The sequence below is a fragment of the Eutrema salsugineum genome, unplaced genomic scaffold (genome assembly GCF_000478725.1).
Source record: "Eutrema salsugineum unplaced genomic scaffold, Eutsalg1_0 scaffold_12, whole genome shotgun sequence".
NCBI classification, from domain to species: domain Eukaryota; kingdom Viridiplantae; phylum Streptophyta; class Magnoliopsida; order Brassicales; family Brassicaceae; genus Eutrema; species Eutrema salsugineum.
Window position 1 is genome coordinate 2,294,373 of NW_006256895.1, and position 20,460 is coordinate 2,314,832.

The 20,460-nt window shown below is 31.2% G+C and overlaps 2 protein-coding genes across 2 annotated transcripts; both read left to right on the forward strand.

Annotated features, from left to right (window-relative positions):
• The first annotated feature begins 17,198 nt into the window (after positions 1 to 17,198).
• On the forward strand, positions 17,199 to 18,174 carry LOC112089105. The gene is made up of 2 exons (XM_024160080.1): positions 17,199 to 18,008; positions 18,088 to 18,174. Exons 1-2 carry the CDS (start codon positions 17,199 to 17,201, stop codon positions 18,172 to 18,174), a joined length of 897 nt encoding a protein of 298 aa, XP_024015848.1.
• A 1,366-nt stretch (positions 18,175 to 19,540) lies between these two features.
• On the forward strand, positions 19,541 to 20,250 carry LOC18025453 (ubiquitin-conjugating enzyme E2-16 kDa). Its single transcript, XM_006408652.2, has 4 exons — positions 19,541 to 19,550; positions 19,655 to 19,782; positions 19,886 to 19,993; positions 20,098 to 20,250. Exons 1-4 carry the CDS (start codon positions 19,541 to 19,543, stop codon positions 20,248 to 20,250), a joined length of 399 nt encoding a protein of 132 aa, XP_006408715.2.
• Positions 20,251 to 20,460: the final 210 nt, after the last annotated feature.

The following is a 20,460-nucleotide window of genomic DNA, read 5'->3' on the forward strand; positions in this document are numbered from 1 at the left end:
AATTTATTCTTATTAGAAGAGATGATGTATAATCATATGAAAATTATTTAAAATTTCACACAACTAATTGACAAAATATATTAAATTCACATATTTTGTGTGATTTTATTCATATCATATTAAACTATTATTTTGGTTTCAAAACTAAAATTGTTATTAATCTCAAAGTAAATATTTTATTTATTAGTTATTTTTAAATTAATAAATCAAAATAAAATTTTGTATTGGTTAAACAAGAGCAGATTAAATTTATTTTTTTTTAAATAACACATATATAATTGAAATAAAAGTAAAAATGATGAAAAAACAATTTTTTCTTCTTGATTTAAAGAAGTGAATGTATAATATTTTATCATCATATCAGTACTATGTTTAAAAAGTAGCATTTGATTTGTAAAATTTATAGGTAGTTTGAGTATATTAACTTATAAGTGTTTGATAAAATAACACATTTTTGAAAATACGATATATATATATATATATATATATATATATTCAAAACAAAACCGTTAAAACCTCATAATTTACATTAAAATTATTATATTAACATCATAATATTTTAATATATTATCAAAACACTAATATATAAAATTTATATCATAATAGATATAATTGATAGTATATAATTTTTATCAACAAAATACCTACGCGTAGTGTGGGCGCAAAATCTAGTATACTAATAAAAGTTGAAGCTATAGGCTTCTAAGGGTGTCCACATAGAATTTAAAAGAGCAATTTAATTAGTACACATCAGCATTAAAAAATAAGGAAAATTTACAAATTTTTAATATTATTGCTGAAAAAAGGAAATTAAGAAATTTTACAAATTCTAATTTTATTGCTGAATAAAAAAATTCTGTATAAATTTTTGATTGGTCCACCTCGACATTGAAAATTAAAAAGTTTCCAAATTCTATTATTGTTTTTAAAAATTATTAAAGATAAAGAAATTATACATAAAATTTCTAATAATAATAAAAAACCTAAAATAAATAATATTAAAATAAGAGACCATAAAATCTCTAAAGCTTGACCACCAAATTTGAGAAAAATGATAAATTCTAAATAATCTGAGAAACATGTCAAGTGATTGATACTCGACACGTTTGAAAAACGAAGCATTGAAAATAGAGAAAAAGGTTATGTCACTAAGACGAAGGAGACTCAGATATCCAAGAAAGATTTTTGAAATAACATGACATTTGATGGGGTTTTAACAACATAACTTAAACCACAAAGGTAACAATTAGCTGACCAAACAGCATCTCAATACATTCGGTAAACCTCAAAACAAGGAGGAGAGACTAATATCATGATACTTTTGAAAAACAAAGCACTCAAAATAAAGAAAGAGATTCTTTAGATGGTGTCCACATAGGATTTTAAAAGGTAATTTTATTGGTCCACATCAATATTCAAAATCAGAAAACTTTACAAATTCTAATATTATTGCTGAATAAGGAAATTAAGAAAGTTTACAAATTCTAATTATTGCTGAATAAAAATATTCTACATAAATTTTTTATTGGTCCACCTCAACATTGAAAATTAAAATTTTTTTTTCAAATTCAATTATTATTTAAAAAAATTATTAAAGATAAAGAAATTATATAAATTTTTTTGTTAAAAATAATTAAAATAGAAAATTTAAAATTTAAATTAGATGTGTACACACATATTTTGAGACTCTTACATTAGTATTCAATTTTTTGTCACATAACTATAATAATTTCTAAGCTTTTTTTTTCTGTGTGTGCAACCCTAAACCCTAAACCCTAAACCCTAAAATAAATAAAATTAAAATAGAAAATTTAAAATTTAAATTAGATGTGTACACACATATTTAGAGACTCTTACATTAGTATTCAAATTTTTGTCACATAAATTAATTTCTAAGCTTTTTTTTCTGTGTGTGCAACCCTAAACCCTAAACCCTAAAATAAATAAAATTAAAATAGATGATTTAAAATTTAAATTAGATGTGTACACACATATTTAGAGACTCTTACATTAGTATTCAAATTTTTTTCACATAACTATAATAATTTCTAAGCTTTTTTTTCTGTGTGTGCAACCATTTCAAATATAAAAAAAAAACAAAAGAAAAATAGAGTTAGGTTTCACAAAAAATGAGTCATTACAACGTAAAAGAACCAAGTTGGCTAAACTATAAGTTTAACTATAAGCTTAATTACAAAGAATATAATGAAACAAGATATAAACAAAGCTATTACAAGCCGCTTTAATATTGAAAAAGAGACCGAAAAATCTCCAAAGCTTGCCACCGAATTTGAGAAGAATGATAAATTTCAAGCAATCCGAGAAACATGTCAAGTGATTGATACTCGACACTTTAAAAAAAATAAAGCACTGAAAATAGAGAAAGAGATTCCGTATTTAAGATGAAAGAGATTGAGGTAATTGAGGAAGATTTTTGAAATAACATGGCATCTGTTACGGTTTTAACAACCTAACATTAACCACAAAGGTAAAAATTAGCTGACCAAGCAGCATCCAAATACATTCGGTAAGCCTCCAAACAAGGAGGCGAGACCAAAATCATGACACTTTTGAAAAACAAAGCACTGAAAATAGAGAAAGAAGTTCTGTCATTTAGCCGAAGATTGAGCTCTCCGAGGAAGTTTTTTGAAATAACATGGCATTTGATGGGGCTTTAACAACCTAAAGTTAACCAAAAAGGTAACAATTAGCTGACCAAGCAGCATGCGAATATATTCGGTAAACCTCAAAACAAGGAAATACCATAATCATTTGCCTCGTGTGGGATCTTTCAGCTTTAATTTCTAAATCTATTATTAAAAAAAATAAAAGCTATATGCCTCTAAAAATGTACACATATGATATAAAGTTCAATTTTATTGGTCCACATTAATATTTAAATTAAGAAAATTTTCAAAATTTAAAATTATATGGTTAACAAAAAAATATATTTATAGAAAAATAAAAATTAAAGTTATATGTCTCTAAAGACATCTACATAAGATTTAAAAGGTCAATTTTATTAGTGTACATCAATAACTAAAATTAAAAAAAAAATCTAAATTATAAAATTACATTGTTAATACAAAATAATATAGAAAAAAATTGTTAATTAAAATTATTCTACTATGAATAACAGTTAAAGCTATATTATTTTCAAGGCATCCACATCAACATTTAAAAATTAAATTTTATTTGTATATATCAAAATTTTAAATTTCAAAAAAATTCCTAATTCTATTAAGAAAATAAATTAAAGAATAAAAAATCTATAATAAAAAAAAACATGATATATATTAAAATCTTCATTATTACTGTTTAAATTATAAATTTAATTTATTATCTATAAAACTATATGCTACTTATACAAGTTTATGTTACTTGATTTTAAGGTTTTTCATGTAGAATTTTAAATAACTAATAATTATAATTTATATTAATTCTTTCACATATGTAAAACATATTTCCACATAATCTCATGTAATATATTATGCAAAAATAATCAAAAAAATTATATTTTATATATTCGACTTGGAATAGCAATAGATTAATGTAGAAATTTTTAATTTTGAGTTATTCAATTTGTTATTTTATTTTTTTAAATTTATATATATTAAATTGTACCGAAAGCCTACTCAATTATAATTAAAAGAACTAAGAATGAGTATGATGAAACTGAATATAATCATACAAAAATCATTAAAATAAAGAAATATGATCTATTAGTTGAAAAAACAGATATAACAAGAATAAAAATGAACATGATGAAAATAAATTCATTCTTATTAGAATAGATGACGTAAATTAATGAAAAATTATTTAAACGTTTACACAACCAATTGACAAAAAAAAATTTAATTCACAAATTTTTTGTGATTTTTTTCATTTTATATTCAACTACTTTTTTGGTTTCAAATTTAAAGCTGTTATTAATTTCAAAGCAAATATTTTATTTATTAGTTTGTTTTTTAAATTAATATAACAAAATAAAAATTTATATCGGTTAAACAAAAGAAGAAAAAAGATTAAATTTTAAATTTTATTATTTTTTAAAACAAAGTACATATATAATTGGAAAAAAGTGAAAATGATGAAACAAAATATTTTCATGATTTAAAGAAGTGAATGTATAATATTTTATCATTATATCAATATTATGTTTAATAAGTACTATTTCATTAATTTATAAAAAAATTAATTGATTTGAGTATATTAACTTATAAGTGTTTGACCAAATAATACGTTTTGAAATATAACATACTGTATATAGATTTAAAACAAAACCGTTAAAACCTCAAAATTTACATAAATTATTATATTAACATCATAATATTTTTAATAATTTTGTAGTTTCTGTTGATATGGCTCCTCGGGCTAAGAGATTTCACTACCGACAGCTGGTCGATTCTGATGGTACGGCCCCGTCTACCTTGGCGACAGGATCAGCCATCCCGGAGTCCTCGGGAACACAACGGACGGTTTCCCAACCAGTCGTTGTACCGCAGCCGGCACCGCCTCCACCACCACCAGCCGAACCAGCGGCTCTCGCACCGGCCGATCCTGAAGCTGATCCGATCCCGCCTGTACCGTATGCCCAGTTTACGGTACATGATCTTCTGGCACAGCCGGGTCGTGAGACCATGAACAAACTCGACCTGGATCGAGCCCCGGGAACATTTTGATACGTAATTTTTTTCCTACAATATTTTTAAATTAATTAATATTTATTCTTATATATTTGAAATTAAGAATATCAAATTAAACATTGCGGATATCATCAAGGGGTTTTTCGTACAACCCTATACCAGCTGGAAGAAGCTGGATCAGGCCACACTTGACACTTGGTTCAAGTGTTTTGCGGTAAGTAATTTACAATTTCGTTAATTTTTAATTTTAACTTTTTACAATAATTACTAACTTTTTTTTTGTTCCTAGCAAAACTGGCATCGGGAAACATTCGCACACGGACGTGTGGAGACGGCCTTCAAGGAGAAGGTCAAATTCCGCCTCAACAACACCGTTTCCGACTGGAAACGGAAGTGGGAGGTTGATGGCGACAAGGCCAAGCCGGCGCCTATGGCCAATTCCGTCTGGCGGGGCCTTGTCCAGTACTGGTTGGATCCGCACAACCAGACTACGGCCGCCAAGTGTTCCGGATCTAGGTAAGTAGTTAATTCCATTAATATTTACATTATTTGTTTTCATTAATTCTTATAATATATTCTAATGAAAATATTTTTCAGGAACGCTACTGACGATACGGGAAATCGGAAGAACGTTCCGCACACTTCCGGCCAGATTCCTTTTGCCGGAAGACGGCTTATGATGGTAAGTAAATTAAAATTACTGATTTTTTTGTTTTCAAATAATTAACCCTTATTTGTCGATACTAATTTTTTCATTTTGTATTTTGTAGGTCGAAGATAACGGAGGAGAACTTCCTCCGATGACAAAGGTTTTCGCCGAGACGCATAAGAAGCGGAACGGCGAATTCACGGATCCTCGGGCGAAGGAGATCTAGAACGCCGCCTGTGCGGTGATCGAGGAGCGACAGACGCAGCTGACTCAGCAGGCGCGTCAAACGTCTCCTGGAGGTAGCTCGGTCCAATCGACCCCGGCGTTGACGGTGGTGGAGATGGACCAGATTTTCGAAGAGGTAAATTTAATTACTATATTTAATTAATGTAACTTTAGTTTTAAATTGAATTTCTAACCATAATGTTTTTAAATATTTTTAGGTTGCCCCAAAGAAAAAGGGGAGGGAATTAGGGATGGGGTCCATCCGTGATACCCCGAGAGCTACGGCGACTGGTCACGTCCGGGTCCCGGATCCGGTTATCCGCCAGGAGATCGATCAGATGCGGACCCGTTACGAGACGAGGATCGACCAGCTCTACGGTCTCTTCGAGATAATGGGAGCCGACAACCCGGTGCTCATGGCGCAGTTGGACAAGCTGCGGGCTGATGGGGTTGTCGGATCGTCTGCCGCCGGATCATCCACTAGGACGCAACCGCCGGTACAGACGGACGAGGAGATGTTCCGATCTCTCGGGGTTGAGCTTCCTAGAGCCGGAGATCAGGCGCCGGCGGAAGCATCAAACCGAAGACCCGACAAGAAACACGTCCAGGACGATGGGGAGCAGGCCGGTGACGGGATCGACGATATAGATATAGATTTAGATTTAGAGCTGTAGGGTTTTTTTTGTAAATTACAATTAATTTTAATTTGAAATTTTAATTTGAAGTTTTAATAAATTTTAAATTGTAAATTATTTTTTTATTTAAATTTTAATTCGAATTAAATCTTTTTTTAATTTTCAATGATATTAAACGTCGTATAATCGTCGTAATATCTTTATTTAAACCGTCGTAAATTCATCGTACTATTACGACGAATTTACGACCAAAATGTACGACCACAAATACGACGATTATACGTCCGTGCTTTACGACGATTTTACGACGAAATGATTAAATTCTTTACAATTGATTTACGACGATTTTTGCGTCGTACATTTTACGACGATCTTACGTCGACCATTAACAACCACTTAACGACGGTCCAGGCGAAGACCAAGTCGATGCAATTCGATGTAAAATCGTCGTAAACTGTACGACGCATTTACGAGGATTTTGTTTCCCTCGATGTTACGACGAAACGAAACCGTCGTATAATATACGACGATTTTACGACGATTTGTCAATTACGACGATGATTTTACGACGATTTCGTAATCGTCGGTAGTTCGTCGTAATAGCCTTATTACGACGAAATAATGACCATTTTGGCCGTCGTAAAATGATGTTTTTCTTGTAGTGTATTAAAATCTTTATTATTACTGTTTAAATTATAAATTTAATTTATTTTCTATAAAACTATATGCTACTTATACAAGTTTATGTTACTTGAGTTTAAGGTTTTTCATGTAGAATTTTAAATAACTAATAATTATAATTTATATTAATTCTTTCACATCTGCAAAACATATTTCCACATAATCTCATGTAATATATTATGCAAAAATAATCAAAAAAATTATATTTTATATATTCGACTTAGAATTGCAATAGATTAATGTAGAAGTTTTTAGTTTTGATTTATTCAATTTTTTATTTTATTTTTCTAAATTTATATATATTAAATTGTACCGAAAGCCTACTTAATTATAATTAAAAGAAGTAAGAATGAGTATGATGAAACTGAATATAATCATACAAAAATCATTAAAATAAAGAAATATGATCTATTAGTTGAAAAAACAGATATAACAAGAATAAAAATGAACATGATGAAAATAAATTCATTCTTATTAGAATAGATGACGTATAATTAATGAAAAATTATTTAAACGTTTACACAACCAATTGACAAAAAACTATTTAATTCACAATTTTTTGTGATTTTTTTCATTTTATATTCAACTACTTTTTTGGTTTCAAATTTAAAGCTGCTATTAATTTTCAAAGCAAATATTTTATTTATTAGTTTGTTTTTTAAATTAATATAACAAAATAAAATTTTGTATCGGTTAAACAAAAGAAGAAAAAATATTAAATTTTAAATTTTATTATTTTTTTTAAAAAAATACATATATAATTGGAAAAAAGTGAAAATGATGAAACAAAATATTTTCATGATTTAAAGAAGTGAATGTATAATATTTTATCATTATATAAATATTATGTTTAATAAGTACTATTTCATTAATTTATAAAAAAATTAATTGATTTGAGTATATTAACTTATAAGTGTTTGACCAAATAATACGTTTTTGAAATATAACATACTGTATATAGATTTAAAACAAAACCGTTAAAAACTCAAAATTTACATAAAAATTATTATATTAACATCATAATATTTTTAATATATTATTTAATCACTAATATATAAAATGTATATCTTAATAAATATAATTGATTGTATATAATTTTTATTAACAAAAAACTCACGCGTAGCGTGGACGCAAAATCTAGTCTTATCTTATATATAAAACGTGATCAACTCTCTCCAGCTGATCGCCACGTCAGCACGGGAGAGAGTGACATGTGTCATCTAAAATTATTTTCGTTGCTTCTTGCTCTTCTCTTTAAAGGACGTTTTGAGATAAAATAGATGGCAACTCTTCGTCTTCTCCTCCTCTTCTCTGACCGATGAAAAACCCTTGCTGACAACATCTTCTTTAATTTAAACTTCCCAATCTTTCACAATTATCGGTTCGTCTTCCTCATCTAGATTTATAGGGTTTTTTTTTTTCTTTTTTACTTTCCCAATTGCTTAATGTCTTCTCTCTTTCCGCCAGTACGTAACACGCAAAGAAGAAGAGAAAATCAATCACCTGGTAGGTATTTCCATCATAACGTCAATTTGTCCTTTCTTTTTTTTTGCGAAATCGCTAGAGCGAATAATAAATTTGAAATGTCGGAGTGAATCAAAGTATTTATTTTTCAGCGGTTTTTGTAGTTTAGAGTCGTCAAATTTCCGTCAATGATGTTGGCTGATAGTCTTTGTTACTGTTGATTCCTTTAGTATCTCAGAATTATTCACTAACTTATTACAGCAGAACCAGATACTCTGATTCAGGAGGGCGTGGCTACGGGCAGCATTCACAATCGGGATATGGTCAGACCTCCTCTTTCTTTTCTTCTTAAATTTCCCATTTGTCTGATAGATAATGCTTAATATTTTCTCTATCACAATATGCATCAGTTATATATTTTACCCTTTCAAAGATATGATTTAATGACTAAGTTATCCTCTCTGCAACAAACTGATTTCCATTATTCACAACTGCAATTTCGTTTGCCCTAAACCACTATTCTTGGACGAGGGAGCTTGCTTTTCTCTTTCCAGAGCTATTTTTGTAAAAATCAGAAAACGCCAACTATGATAACCTCTTTTTTTGTTTCTGAGTAAAGAAAATTTGAAAAGTTCCAGATTGTGTTTTGTTTCTATATTTGCCCAGATGAAAAGATTTACAACCTACATGCTTCTCTCAAATTTCAAAGCAATCAAGTTTAACATCTGTCTACCACGCCCTCCCTTAATTGATCATAAGCAATGGAATCTCCAACTTCACAGAATAAAAGTTTATATCCTCTTCGATAGGTAATTGTCTAGGTAATTGTCTGTAGGAATTCTCGAATATTAGTTAAATGACAAATTTACTGAAGAGTTGGTGTAAAACGCAGCTTAAAGATATATAAAATATTATTGTTACGTTGATATCAATGTATATGCTCAAAAGCTTCTCAGTAGAGGCATATGTTATTCAAGAAATGCAACAATATAAGACGGAAATAAAACTATATTAATGTGACACTAATGGAGCACTAAATCTGAATAGGCAAATTTACTTGTCACATATTTTTACCATGTTACCATGTGGATAAATCGAATCAGCCTTCAAAAATTAAAGACCGTACTTGCCCTGAGGCCCTGAGCTAAGTAGGGGACCCAAGAAGCACTGGTCGTAATTTATAAGGAAAAAGAATTTTGTTGCAAATAATTTTTATCCTCTTTTTTTTTTAAATATACTAATTCACAAGTACGTTGTAATTTTGAAAGTTACTTCCAAAAATAATTTGGAATATTTACTTATACATCATAAATATTCTTTTTTTTTTCTTAACTTCATCAAACTTTATTATAGAGAAACGGTATAGTCATCATGGAGGGCAGATACAATAGTCATAGGGGTATAAGTAAAAGATACAAATAGTGAAGAATTTGACGTTTCCTTTGATAAAATGTCGGCTGGTTGATTACTGCTCCTATTCACCCAGGCAAGATGTAAATAAAATCTGTGCCTAACACTAATTTTTTTTTATGAAAATTATCTGTGCATCTGCATTGGGCTCCTCAACAATATCATCATGTGTTTCATGAAATGCATCAGTAACCATTTCATGCATCCTATCATGATCTTCACCCTGAACTTGACTACTTTGATAATCATTTGATGCTTCAAAATCCCCATGTTTTTGATGATTACCACTACTCCGTGCAGCCATCTGACCACTACTTTGACCATATCCCTCTCCATGCTGATACCAAATAAAGTATTGGGGCATGAATCCTCTATTCAATAAATGCTGCCAGACAGTGTCAATAGGAATATGTTTCCTATTTTTGCATTTCACACAAGGACAATACATTTTGCCGCTTTCAATTACAGTTTGCATAAAGCCGGCCTGGTACATGAATATTTCCAATCCGTTTTTGAAGTCTTCAGTCAACGACCCATCACCATTTTTGGGCGTATACATCCACTTTCATAGATCGTATATAGACATTTCAAAAACAAATAACTGACTTTTTGTTTTTGAAATTTGATATAAATTTCAACTACTAAAAATTTTACTTAAACATTCAAAGACTCAAAAAATTTGTGTCTTTATATGTTTTTTTGGGTTGATGGAATAATAAGAGACGAAAGGGTATATATAGATTTTTTGTTTGGTTACCAACATATTACCATTGCATATTTACATCAAATTTACGTCGAAATAAAATTTACATTATATTTACATCGATATTACATCAATATCAAGATATAGGCCAATTCGTCGTATTATCGATGTAAATTTTACGACAACATTACGACGAAATATAATTCGTTCTTTATTCGTCGTAATGTCGTCATAAATTTACGACGATTTTACGAAGGTAATTTTTTACGTCGAATTTACGACGAAAGTTTTGGACGTCGTACATACGACGTAATTTCGTCGTAAATTTACGACGACCGTAAATCGTCGTAAATAATTCGTTGGAAAAGCCCCTCTTTCTTGTAGTGAAACTGAAAAAAATCCGCGCATACGCGGATACTCATCTAGTACTAATAAAAGTTGAAGCTATAGGCTTCTCAAGGTGTCCACATAGGATTAAAAAAAGCAATTCTATTGGTCCACATCATTATTCAAAATTAAGAAAATTTCTAAATTTTAATATTATTGTTAAATAAGGAAATTAACAATTTTATTGGTCCACCTCATCATTCAAAATTAAGAGAAATTCCAAATTTTAATATTAGTGTTAAATAAAGAAAATAAGAAAATTTACAAATTCTAATATTATTGTTGAATGAAAAAAATTTTGTATAAATTTTTTATTGGTCCACCTCAACATTAAAAATAAAAAAGTTTCTAAATTCTATTATTGTTTTAAAAATTATTAAAGATGAATAAATTATATATACAATTTATATTAATAATAATAAAATAAAATAAATAATTTTAAAATAGGAAAATTGAAATTTAAATTAGATGTTTCAACTATATAAATAACTAAGAACAAATAAAATATTAAAATTTATTTACATACGTATACACATATATTTAGAAACTCGTACATTAGCATCCAAATTTTTGTCACATAACTATAATAAATTTTAAGTTTTGGTAATGTGTGTACAACCATTTCAATTAAAAAAAGCAAAGAAATAGAGTTAGGTTTCACTAAAAAATGAATCATTTCAATGATAAATTAAGAACCAACTTGACTAAACCATATGTTTAATTATTAGCTAAATTAAAAAGAATATGATGAAAACAAAGCCACTACAAGCTACTTTAATATTGAAAAAGATACCGTAGAATCTCTAAAGTTTTGCCACCAGATTTGAAAAGAATGATAAATTTCAAGTAATCCGAGAAACATGTCAAGTGATTGATACCCAAAAATTTTGAAAAACGAACTACTAAAAATAGAGAAAGAGACTGAGGTATCCGAGAAAAATCTTTGGAATAACATGGCATCTGACAAGGGTTTAGCAATCCAACCTGAACCACAAAGCTAATAATTAGCTGAACCAAACAGTATCAGAATACATTCTGTAAGCCTCAAAACATGGAAGAAAAACCAAAATCACTTGCCGCAACGCGCCTCGTGTGAGATCTTCCAGCGTTAATATCTAAATATATTTTATACTAATAAAAGTTGAAGGTATAGACTTCTAAGGGTGCCTATATACGATTTAAAATTTCAATTCTATTTGTCCACATCAACATTCAAAAATAAGGAAAGTTTACAAATTCTAATATTATTGTTGAATAATAAAATTAAGAAAGTTTACAAATTCTAATATTATTGTTGAATAAGAAAATGAACAAAGTTTACAAATTCTAATATTATTATTAAATAAAGAAATTCTGTATAATTTTTTTTTATTGGTCCACCTCAACATTGAAAATTAAAAAGTTTACAAATTCTATTATGTTTTTTAAAAAATTATTAAAGATAAAGAAATTATATATAATTTATATTAATAATAATTAAAAAATATTATTAAAATAGGAAATTTTGAAATTTAAATTAGATGTATACACATATTTAGAGACTCTTACATTAGCTTTCAATTTTTTGTCATATATAACAATTTTGAAATTTATTTTCTTGGGTGTCCAACCATATAAAAAAAATAGAGTTAAGTTTCACTAAAAAGTGAGTCATTACAACATAAAAGAACCAACTTGACTAAACTATATGTTTAACTATTAGCTAAATTACAAAAAATATAATGAAAGAAGATATAAACAAAGCCACTACAAAACGCTTTAATATTGAAAAAGAGACTGTAAAATCTCCAAAGCTTGGCCACCAAATTTGAGAAGAATGATAAATTTCAAACAATTCAAAAAACATGTCAAGTGATGATACTCGACACTTTTGAAAAACGAAGCACATAAAATAGCTTCTAAGTGTGTCCACATAGGATTTAAAAGGGCAATTTCATTGCTCCACATCAACATTCAAAATTAAGGAAATTTACATATTCTAATATTATTGCTGAATAAAGAAATTCTGTATAAATTTTTTATTGGTCCACTTCAACATTGAAAATTAAACAGCTTCTAAATTCTGTTATTATTTTTTAAAATTATTAAAGATAAAGAAATTATATATAAAATTTATATTAATAATAAACATACTAAAATAAATAATATTAAAATGGGAAATTTTAAATTTAAATTAGATGCATCACACATATTTAAAGACTCTTACACCAACATCCAATTTTTTGTCACATAACTATAATAATTTTTAAGGTTTTTTTTCTGTGTGTGCAATTATTTTAAATAATAAAAAACAAAAAAATATAGAGTTAGGTTTCAATTTTATTCGTATTTATATCAAAATTGTAAATTAAAAAAAATTCCCTAATTCTAATATTATGGTTAAGAAAATAAATTACAAAATAAAGAAATCTCTATTAACAAAAAAAAACCAACATGGTATTAATATAAATTTTACTATCTATAAACAAAAAAAAATCTATGCTACTTATACAAGTTTAAGTTACTTGATTTTAAAGCTTTTCACGTGGAATTTTAAATAACTAATAAATATAATTTTTATTCATCTAGATTTTTTTCACATATGCAAAATATATTTTCACATACTCTCATGTAATATATTATGCAAAAATGATCGTTAGATTTTGTATATTCAATTTGGAATTACAAAAGATTAATGTATAAGCTTTTTAGTTCGGAGTTGTTCAATTTGTTATTTTATTTTTCAAAATTTGTATGTATTAAATTATACCGGTTTTGTCTACTTAATTATAATTATAAGATATAAAAATAAATATGATGAAACTGAATATAATCCTATAAAAGCATTCAAATAAATAAATATGATATATATTTATTAAAAACAGATATAACAAGAATAAAAATAAATATGTTAAAAAAATTCATTCTTATTAGAAGGGATGACGTATAATTATTGGAAAATTATTTAAAAGTTTACACAACTAATTGACAAAAATATATTTAGTTCACAAATTTTGTGTGAATTTATTCATTTTATATTAACTATTATTTTATTCTCAAGTTATTAATCTCAAAGCAAATATTTTATTTATTAGTTTGTTTTTTCAATTAATTTATCAGAATAAAAATTTGTAATGGTTAAATAAGAAAAGGAAAAAAACAAATAGTTTGTTGGGGTATATTAATTTATAAGTGTTTGACCAAATAACACGTCTTTAAAATATGACATATTGTACATAGATTCAAAACAAAATCGTAAAAAAATTCACAATTTACATAAAAATTATTAGATTAACATCATAATATTTTTAATATTTTATTAAACGTTAATGTATAAAATTTGCATCTTAATAAATATAATTGATTGCATACTTTTATCATCAAAATATCAATGCGTAGCGTGGATGCAAGAATATATGTTTAGCTATTAGCTAAATACAAAGAATATAATGAAAAGAGATATAAACAAAGTCACTACATGCCGTTTTAATATTGAAAAAAAAAACTGTAAAATCTCCAAAGTTTGGCCACCGAATCTGAGAAGAATGTTAAATTCCAAGCGATCCGAAAAACATGACAAGTGATTGATACTCGACACTTTTAAAAAACAAAGCACTGAAAATAGAGAAAGAGGTTTCATCATTAAGACGAAAGAGACTGAGAAATCCGAGGAAGACTTTTGAAATAGGGTTGTTTTGAAAATAAGGACCTTTTTAAGTTTTAATTTGAGAAAATGGTAGTTTTAAGTTTTAATTAGTCAGAGTGGGGACATACTTACATAATGCCAAACTTACCCTTATTTCTGAGAGAGAGAGAGAGAGACAGAGCAGTCTGTTCCTTAGAGAGAGACAGACGCATAAAATACTGTGGGTCCCAGGCATAGTCTACGTCCGCGCGCGTAACAGCCGGGAAGAGAGCACTCACGCGCGTGATTGGATCGTTTTTTGGGCCTGATTTCGGTTTTTGGGAATGAAATTCCGAAAACCACCTTACTGGGCCTCTGTTATGGGCCGGAAACTACCCAACGCAAAACTGCCCTTCCTATTCTCTTTTGAATTTTGGCGGGAAAATTGAGGTTAATTAGAGATAATGGAGATAAATTGGTTAAAATAAGAAACAAAGTACCATAACCAAATTAGAAACCCTAGTTTCCCTTTCCAGAAGATGTTGAAATTGAAGGGGAAATTATGCGATGATCAAGAGGACAACAACCACGGTTAGTTACTTAATCCTATTATTGTACACCCATAGATTTTTCATTGTTATTTTCGAATTTTTTTCGGACTGGTGTCCGCTATTTGCCAGTAGTTTTTTAGATATGGTGTTCGCGAATTGCAGTGGATGCGTTCATTCTTATTATGGCGGGAACGTGGATAAGGTACTATACAGGAGAATGTGATTTCAAAATGGACATATCTCGTCGTGGAAGGTGCATAAATTGCAAAGATGTGTCCAGACCAGATGATTTGAGAAATCTGATTGCGCATGAGTTCGGATTAGACCCGAGAGTTGTTTCGGTGGAGATTTCCTACTGGTTTGATGATGTTCTAGCTGAGCTTAATGGTGATGGGAGTTGTCCATGTGTAATAGTTACTCCTCGAGAGTACAAATTCTTCCTTTCGCTGCATAAGTCTGACAAGTCTGTGAATTTATTTGTCACATTCAAGGAGTCAGTAAATGGTAAAATGGTGAGATTGAAACGAAAGGAAAGTCTTGAAGTTCAAATAGCGAGGGAACGGCGAAAGTCCTTAGGGCCAACAAACTTCATAGCCTCTTCTTCGGCAGAGTCTAGTCAACCCGATGATGAAGCAGATGATGAAGATATCGATGATTGTTTGCTGATAGCACATGCCGAGAAAGTAGAGGCAGAGGCCGCAATGAACACCTCCAAAGGTGTACAACTTGAAGTTGTCTCTGTTATCCATCCTCCATTGGGATTAAAAATGTCCCAGCAATCAGAGAAAGTAGAGGCTAAGGCCAGCACTAACACCTCCGTTAATGTAAAACCTGATGTTCCAAGTCACGCTGTCTCTGTTGACCACCCTGAGTTGGAATTAAAAATGTCCCAGAAATCAGACGAGGCGAGAGATTCGGAAGAGAAGGAAGCTGATGATGTTGACGATGACGCACACGGCTCTGATGATGATTATGATCCGGATTATGATTTTGACTGGTGGAATGATTACGTACTAGCAGATGGTAAGGGTTTCCATTCTAAACCTGGATTTGATGAGGATAAGGATGACTCTGGTAGTTCAGGGGGTTGTGGAAGTACTCGCGGAAGTGAGCCGAGTGATTCAAACCATATGGACAACTTCATTGTCTTAACGGAGAGTCCTATTCATTTTCCTGGAAGAAAGAGGACTGTATGTGAGAATGTTCTGGCTCCCCATGGGAATGATGATGATTTTGTGCAGACTCCGACAGGTGATGTCAGTTGGGGGCGTAAGAATGGTGGTGCAAAGCTGAAGAAAGCGATTAAACGTACAGAACTATATGGATTTCCGGATGTGGCACCAGTCTCTGATGAAATGGGAGGGGATTTCGATGAACTTGATTTGTCAAATGACGATGGAGAGATATGGGTTGGGAAAAAGTTCAGGAACAAGGAACACTTTAAAATCACGTTGGCCATCAATGCGCTGAAGAATATAGTGACGTTCGAATTCAAAAAGCATGCGAAGAAGTACACAGTCGCCGAATGTCCATCAAAGATATGTGATTGGAGAGTGTTGGGGTGTCAAGTTGGCGAGTCGGCGTTGTATGAGGTGAGGAAGGCGTGTTTGAAGCATACATGCCACCCGGATACAAGAAATAAATTTTCTAAACATGCTACTTCTAAAGTCATGGCGGCTCTGCTGAAGTCTAAGTATGAGAATGCAATAGTTGGTCCACGTGCGAGTCAGCTACCTGCGATTGTTCTCTCCGAATATAATATTACAGCCTCGTACTGGAAATGCTGGAAAGCTAAGGAGCTGGCTATATACTCTGCTCACGGAACAGAGGAGACTTCTTTCAAATTACTACCGATTTACCTCCATGTGCTCAAGTATGCTAATCCTGGCAACATAACGCATTTGATAACCGAGAGAGAGAGAGATGAAAAAGATGGAAAATGTATTACCAGGTTTAAGTCCGTATATGGCATTGGCTGCGTGTATATCTGGATGGAAACATTTGAAACAAGTAGTTGTTGTTGATGGGACTCACCTGACTGGTAAGTATAAGGGTTGTCTATTAACGGCCAGTGGACAAGATTCTAATTACCAGGTATTTCCAATAGCGTTCGCTGTTGTCGATGCAGAGTCTGACAAGACGTGGAGGTGGTTCTTTGAGAAGTTGTTAGAAATTATTCCAGATTCCTCTGATCTTACTATTATCTCGGATAGGCACGGTGGAATTGCCAAAGCTAAAAAGAAATGGTATCCACAGTCAACCACGGTGCATGTCTTGTCCATATCCATAGAAATGTTCACGGTAAATACAAAGGTTACGGTCAGAAAGGGTTGGTCGGAAAGGCTGGAGAAGCGTTCACAGTTTCTAATTTCAAGAAACTATACGCAAGGCTGAAGGATGTTGATTATCGTTGTTGGAAGTACATGGAAAATATCCCTCTTGCGCTGTGGACTAGATCACACTTTTCTGGTCAGAGGTATAATATGACCTCCAGTAACATTGCAGAGTCTCTGAACAATGCACTACTCGCTGCAAGAGACAGTCCAATCGTTGCAATGCTAGAATTTATCAGGCGATTGTTAAGTAGGTGGCTTGAATGCAGAAGAGAGAACATTCAAAAGATGGATGGTGACATTACAGAAGAGGTTGACAAGTTAATGAACCTGCAGCAGCAAAAATCTGCTGCACTATCGGTTCAAGGCATTTCTTTGTGGGAAGTTGAAGTGAGTTCTGAGTTCGGTGTACGGAGGCTTGTTGATCTCCTAAACAAAACATGCTCATGTCTAGAGTTTCAGACATTGAAATACCCTTGCCGACATGCAATGGCCGCGGCTAGGCTTCGTCAAGTGGAGTACAGCAGTTTGGTTGATCCAATTCTTAAGAAATCAATTTGGAGTGAAACATTTTGTGGCAGAATCCTACCAGTGCCCGACCCTGACGACATTTGTATCCCAGCAGAGGTGCGTGACCTTAATATTATGCCACCTAAAGCAAAACGTCCATCAGGAAGGCCTACGACGAAGAGAAAACTTCCAGCAGGAGAATATCCTCAGGTTAGTGAACACTAAACAATTATTTTTTTCCCAGTCATACTGATTACTGATTACTGATTAGTGATATACGCTGTTGCAGGTTGCGAAAAAAAAGAAGCCTAACAAATGCTCGAGATGTGGAAATGCCGGCCATAACCGGGCAAAATGCAAGGAACCATTGGGTTGACCGGGTGTGGCTTTTGTGTGTCTTTTGTTGTGTGTAGGAAAGAGCGAGCCACAATTTTTTGTGTCTGTCTCTTGTTGTTTTTTTTTGTGGGGATCTCGCTTTGTTCTTCAGGATTTGTTTCTAGCGTACACTATGTTTCCCTAGATTTAAACTTGGAAAGGGAAACTTATATTTGTTATGAATTTTATTATCAAATTTATATGGTTTAGGTTTCTTATGTTATATTTGTTATGAAATTTATGATGTTTACTGGACAGGGTGTACACAGTTTGTGTACACCCTTGACGGTGTACACCTCAGCGTTTGTGTACACTGTGATCTCTCTATGTTTTTCGGGTTTGTTTCTTGTGTACACTATGTTTCACTATATTTAAACTTGGAAAGGCATGAACTATGTTATATTTTTTATGAAATCTATGATGTTTAGTGGACAGGGTGTACACAAACTGTGTACACCTGTGACGGTAGACACAGTTTCTGTACACTGTGATGGTGGACAACATCAATCAGTTTACATCATATGGTGTATTCGCATTATGGCTTATGTATAAGTTTACATTTATATGGTGACGCATATAAATTTAGGTGTATGCACGTTATGGGTTTAGTGGAGAATGTACACCTGTGCCGGTGGACACAGTTTGTGTACAGTTTGTGTACAGGGACACAGTTTTTGGACACAGTTTTTGGACAACAACAATCAGTTTACATCATATGGTGTATTCGCATTATGGCTTATGTATAAGTTTACATTTATATGGTGACGCATATAAATTTAGGTGTTTAGACGTTATGGGTTATGTTTAGGGTTTAGGGTTTAGGGCTTAGGGTTTACGATGTAGGGTTTAGGGTTTAGCTTATTAAGGGAATCAACATAATTATCAAAGACATGGTTCTGGATCAAAATAATTATCAAAGACATGGTTCTATAGGAGAGAAAGAAAACATTATCTCGAAAACGGATGATCGTGTCTTTGAATTGACATTGTAGGACAGGAGAGGATGAATACACGGTTTTTTTCAAAAATCAAGTCATTACGTTTTTGAAAATCGCTATAATGAAAACTTCCAGGAATAAACGCGACCCAAAAAAATCTAAGTGGAAACGACAAAAACCTATTAAGTACCTTTTTTGAAACCCGTTGCACCGTTTGACCGACTCGTTTCCCTTGTTTATTTTTTAATGTTTTTCCTGTCGTCCTCTATAAAAACTGTGTCCTGCCTTCTTCAGTGAAACAAGTTTCCGGAGACACAAAAAGTTAATTACAGCAAAAGTTAATTACCCAGAAAATTAATAGTTTCAAAGAATGTACTCTGCCAAAGTGATCTCATTGCAATTGAAGGAAGTGGAGAGGAAAAACAGTCCATGTTTACAGGTATTTGATGGTTCATTTGAAAATAGGGGTTTAGTTTACTTTTAGGGTTGTAGGATCGGTCTTTTACATCGTCTACCTAAATAATGTTTTGCCAATTTCATTAGGACCTGTGGGTGAGGACTTGTATCACTGGGAAGCTATCATAACGGGCCCTAAAGGTTCACCCTATGAGAATGGTGTTTTCAAACTAGACATTCACTTTCCGCTTAACTACCCTTTCGCGCCACCTAGAGTAAGGAATGAAGCATATCATTGGTCTCTCAAATTGCTGTATTTATAGGGTTTTGGATTTAGTCAATAAAGATTTCAATTACTAATAACACTGATTTTTTCAGGTGATGTTCAAAACAAAAGTGTATCACCCAAACGTTACTACTTATGGGAACATTTTACTGAAGATGTTGAACCCAACTCACTTCAGGACCAACAACAGCATCAATGATGTATTTTTACTCATGAAAGAAATAAATCGTGATTGTGTTCTGGTTAATAATCTTAATTCTGTATAAATTAGGGGTTAACTGTGTTTACATGTATATGTAAACAGGTACTGACGGAAATACACCAAATGTTAACTGGACCCCAAATAGGCGAAGGACACTTTTATGTTGAAGAAATTGCTAGGATTTACGTGGAAAACAGGGCTGCTTTTGAAACCACTGCACTTGCGTGGACGGTGGAGCACGCCGGAGGAGCATAAACTCCTGAATTGTAATATTAATTTTGTTTGTTGAATTGTGTATTTTCTTTTGCAAAAAAATAAACTTTATAATAACTTTTTTGTTACCGTGTTTTTCTTGAGAAGTTTATGACTTTATAATAACTTATTTATATCAATTTATGCTTTTGTTAGGATTTCATGAAACAGAAGGGTTAATATTAATTCAAAGATTGTTCATTACATACTAAA

What these genes read in the sequence shown, in the direction of transcription:
- LOC112089105 (XM_024160080.1), top strand. Translation starts at nt 17,199, where the DNA reads ATGGTATCCACAGTCAACCACGGTGCATGTCTTGTCCATATCCATAGA. An exon ending in CAGCAGGAGAATATCCTCAG is followed by an intron (nt 18,009 to 18,087) that starts GTTAGTGAACAC and finishes ACGCTGTTGCAG; the next exon opens with GTTGCGAAAAAAAAGAAGCC.
- LOC18025453 (XM_006408652.2), top strand. An exon ending in ACCCTTTCGCGCCACCTAGA is followed by an intron (nt 19,783 to 19,885) that starts GTAAGGAATGAA and finishes TGATTTTTTCAG; the next exon opens with GTGATGTTCAAAACAAAAGT. An exon ending in CCAACAACAGCATCAATGAT is followed by an intron (nt 19,994 to 20,097) that starts GTATTTTTACTC and finishes ATATGTAAACAG; the next exon opens with GTACTGACGGAAATACACCA.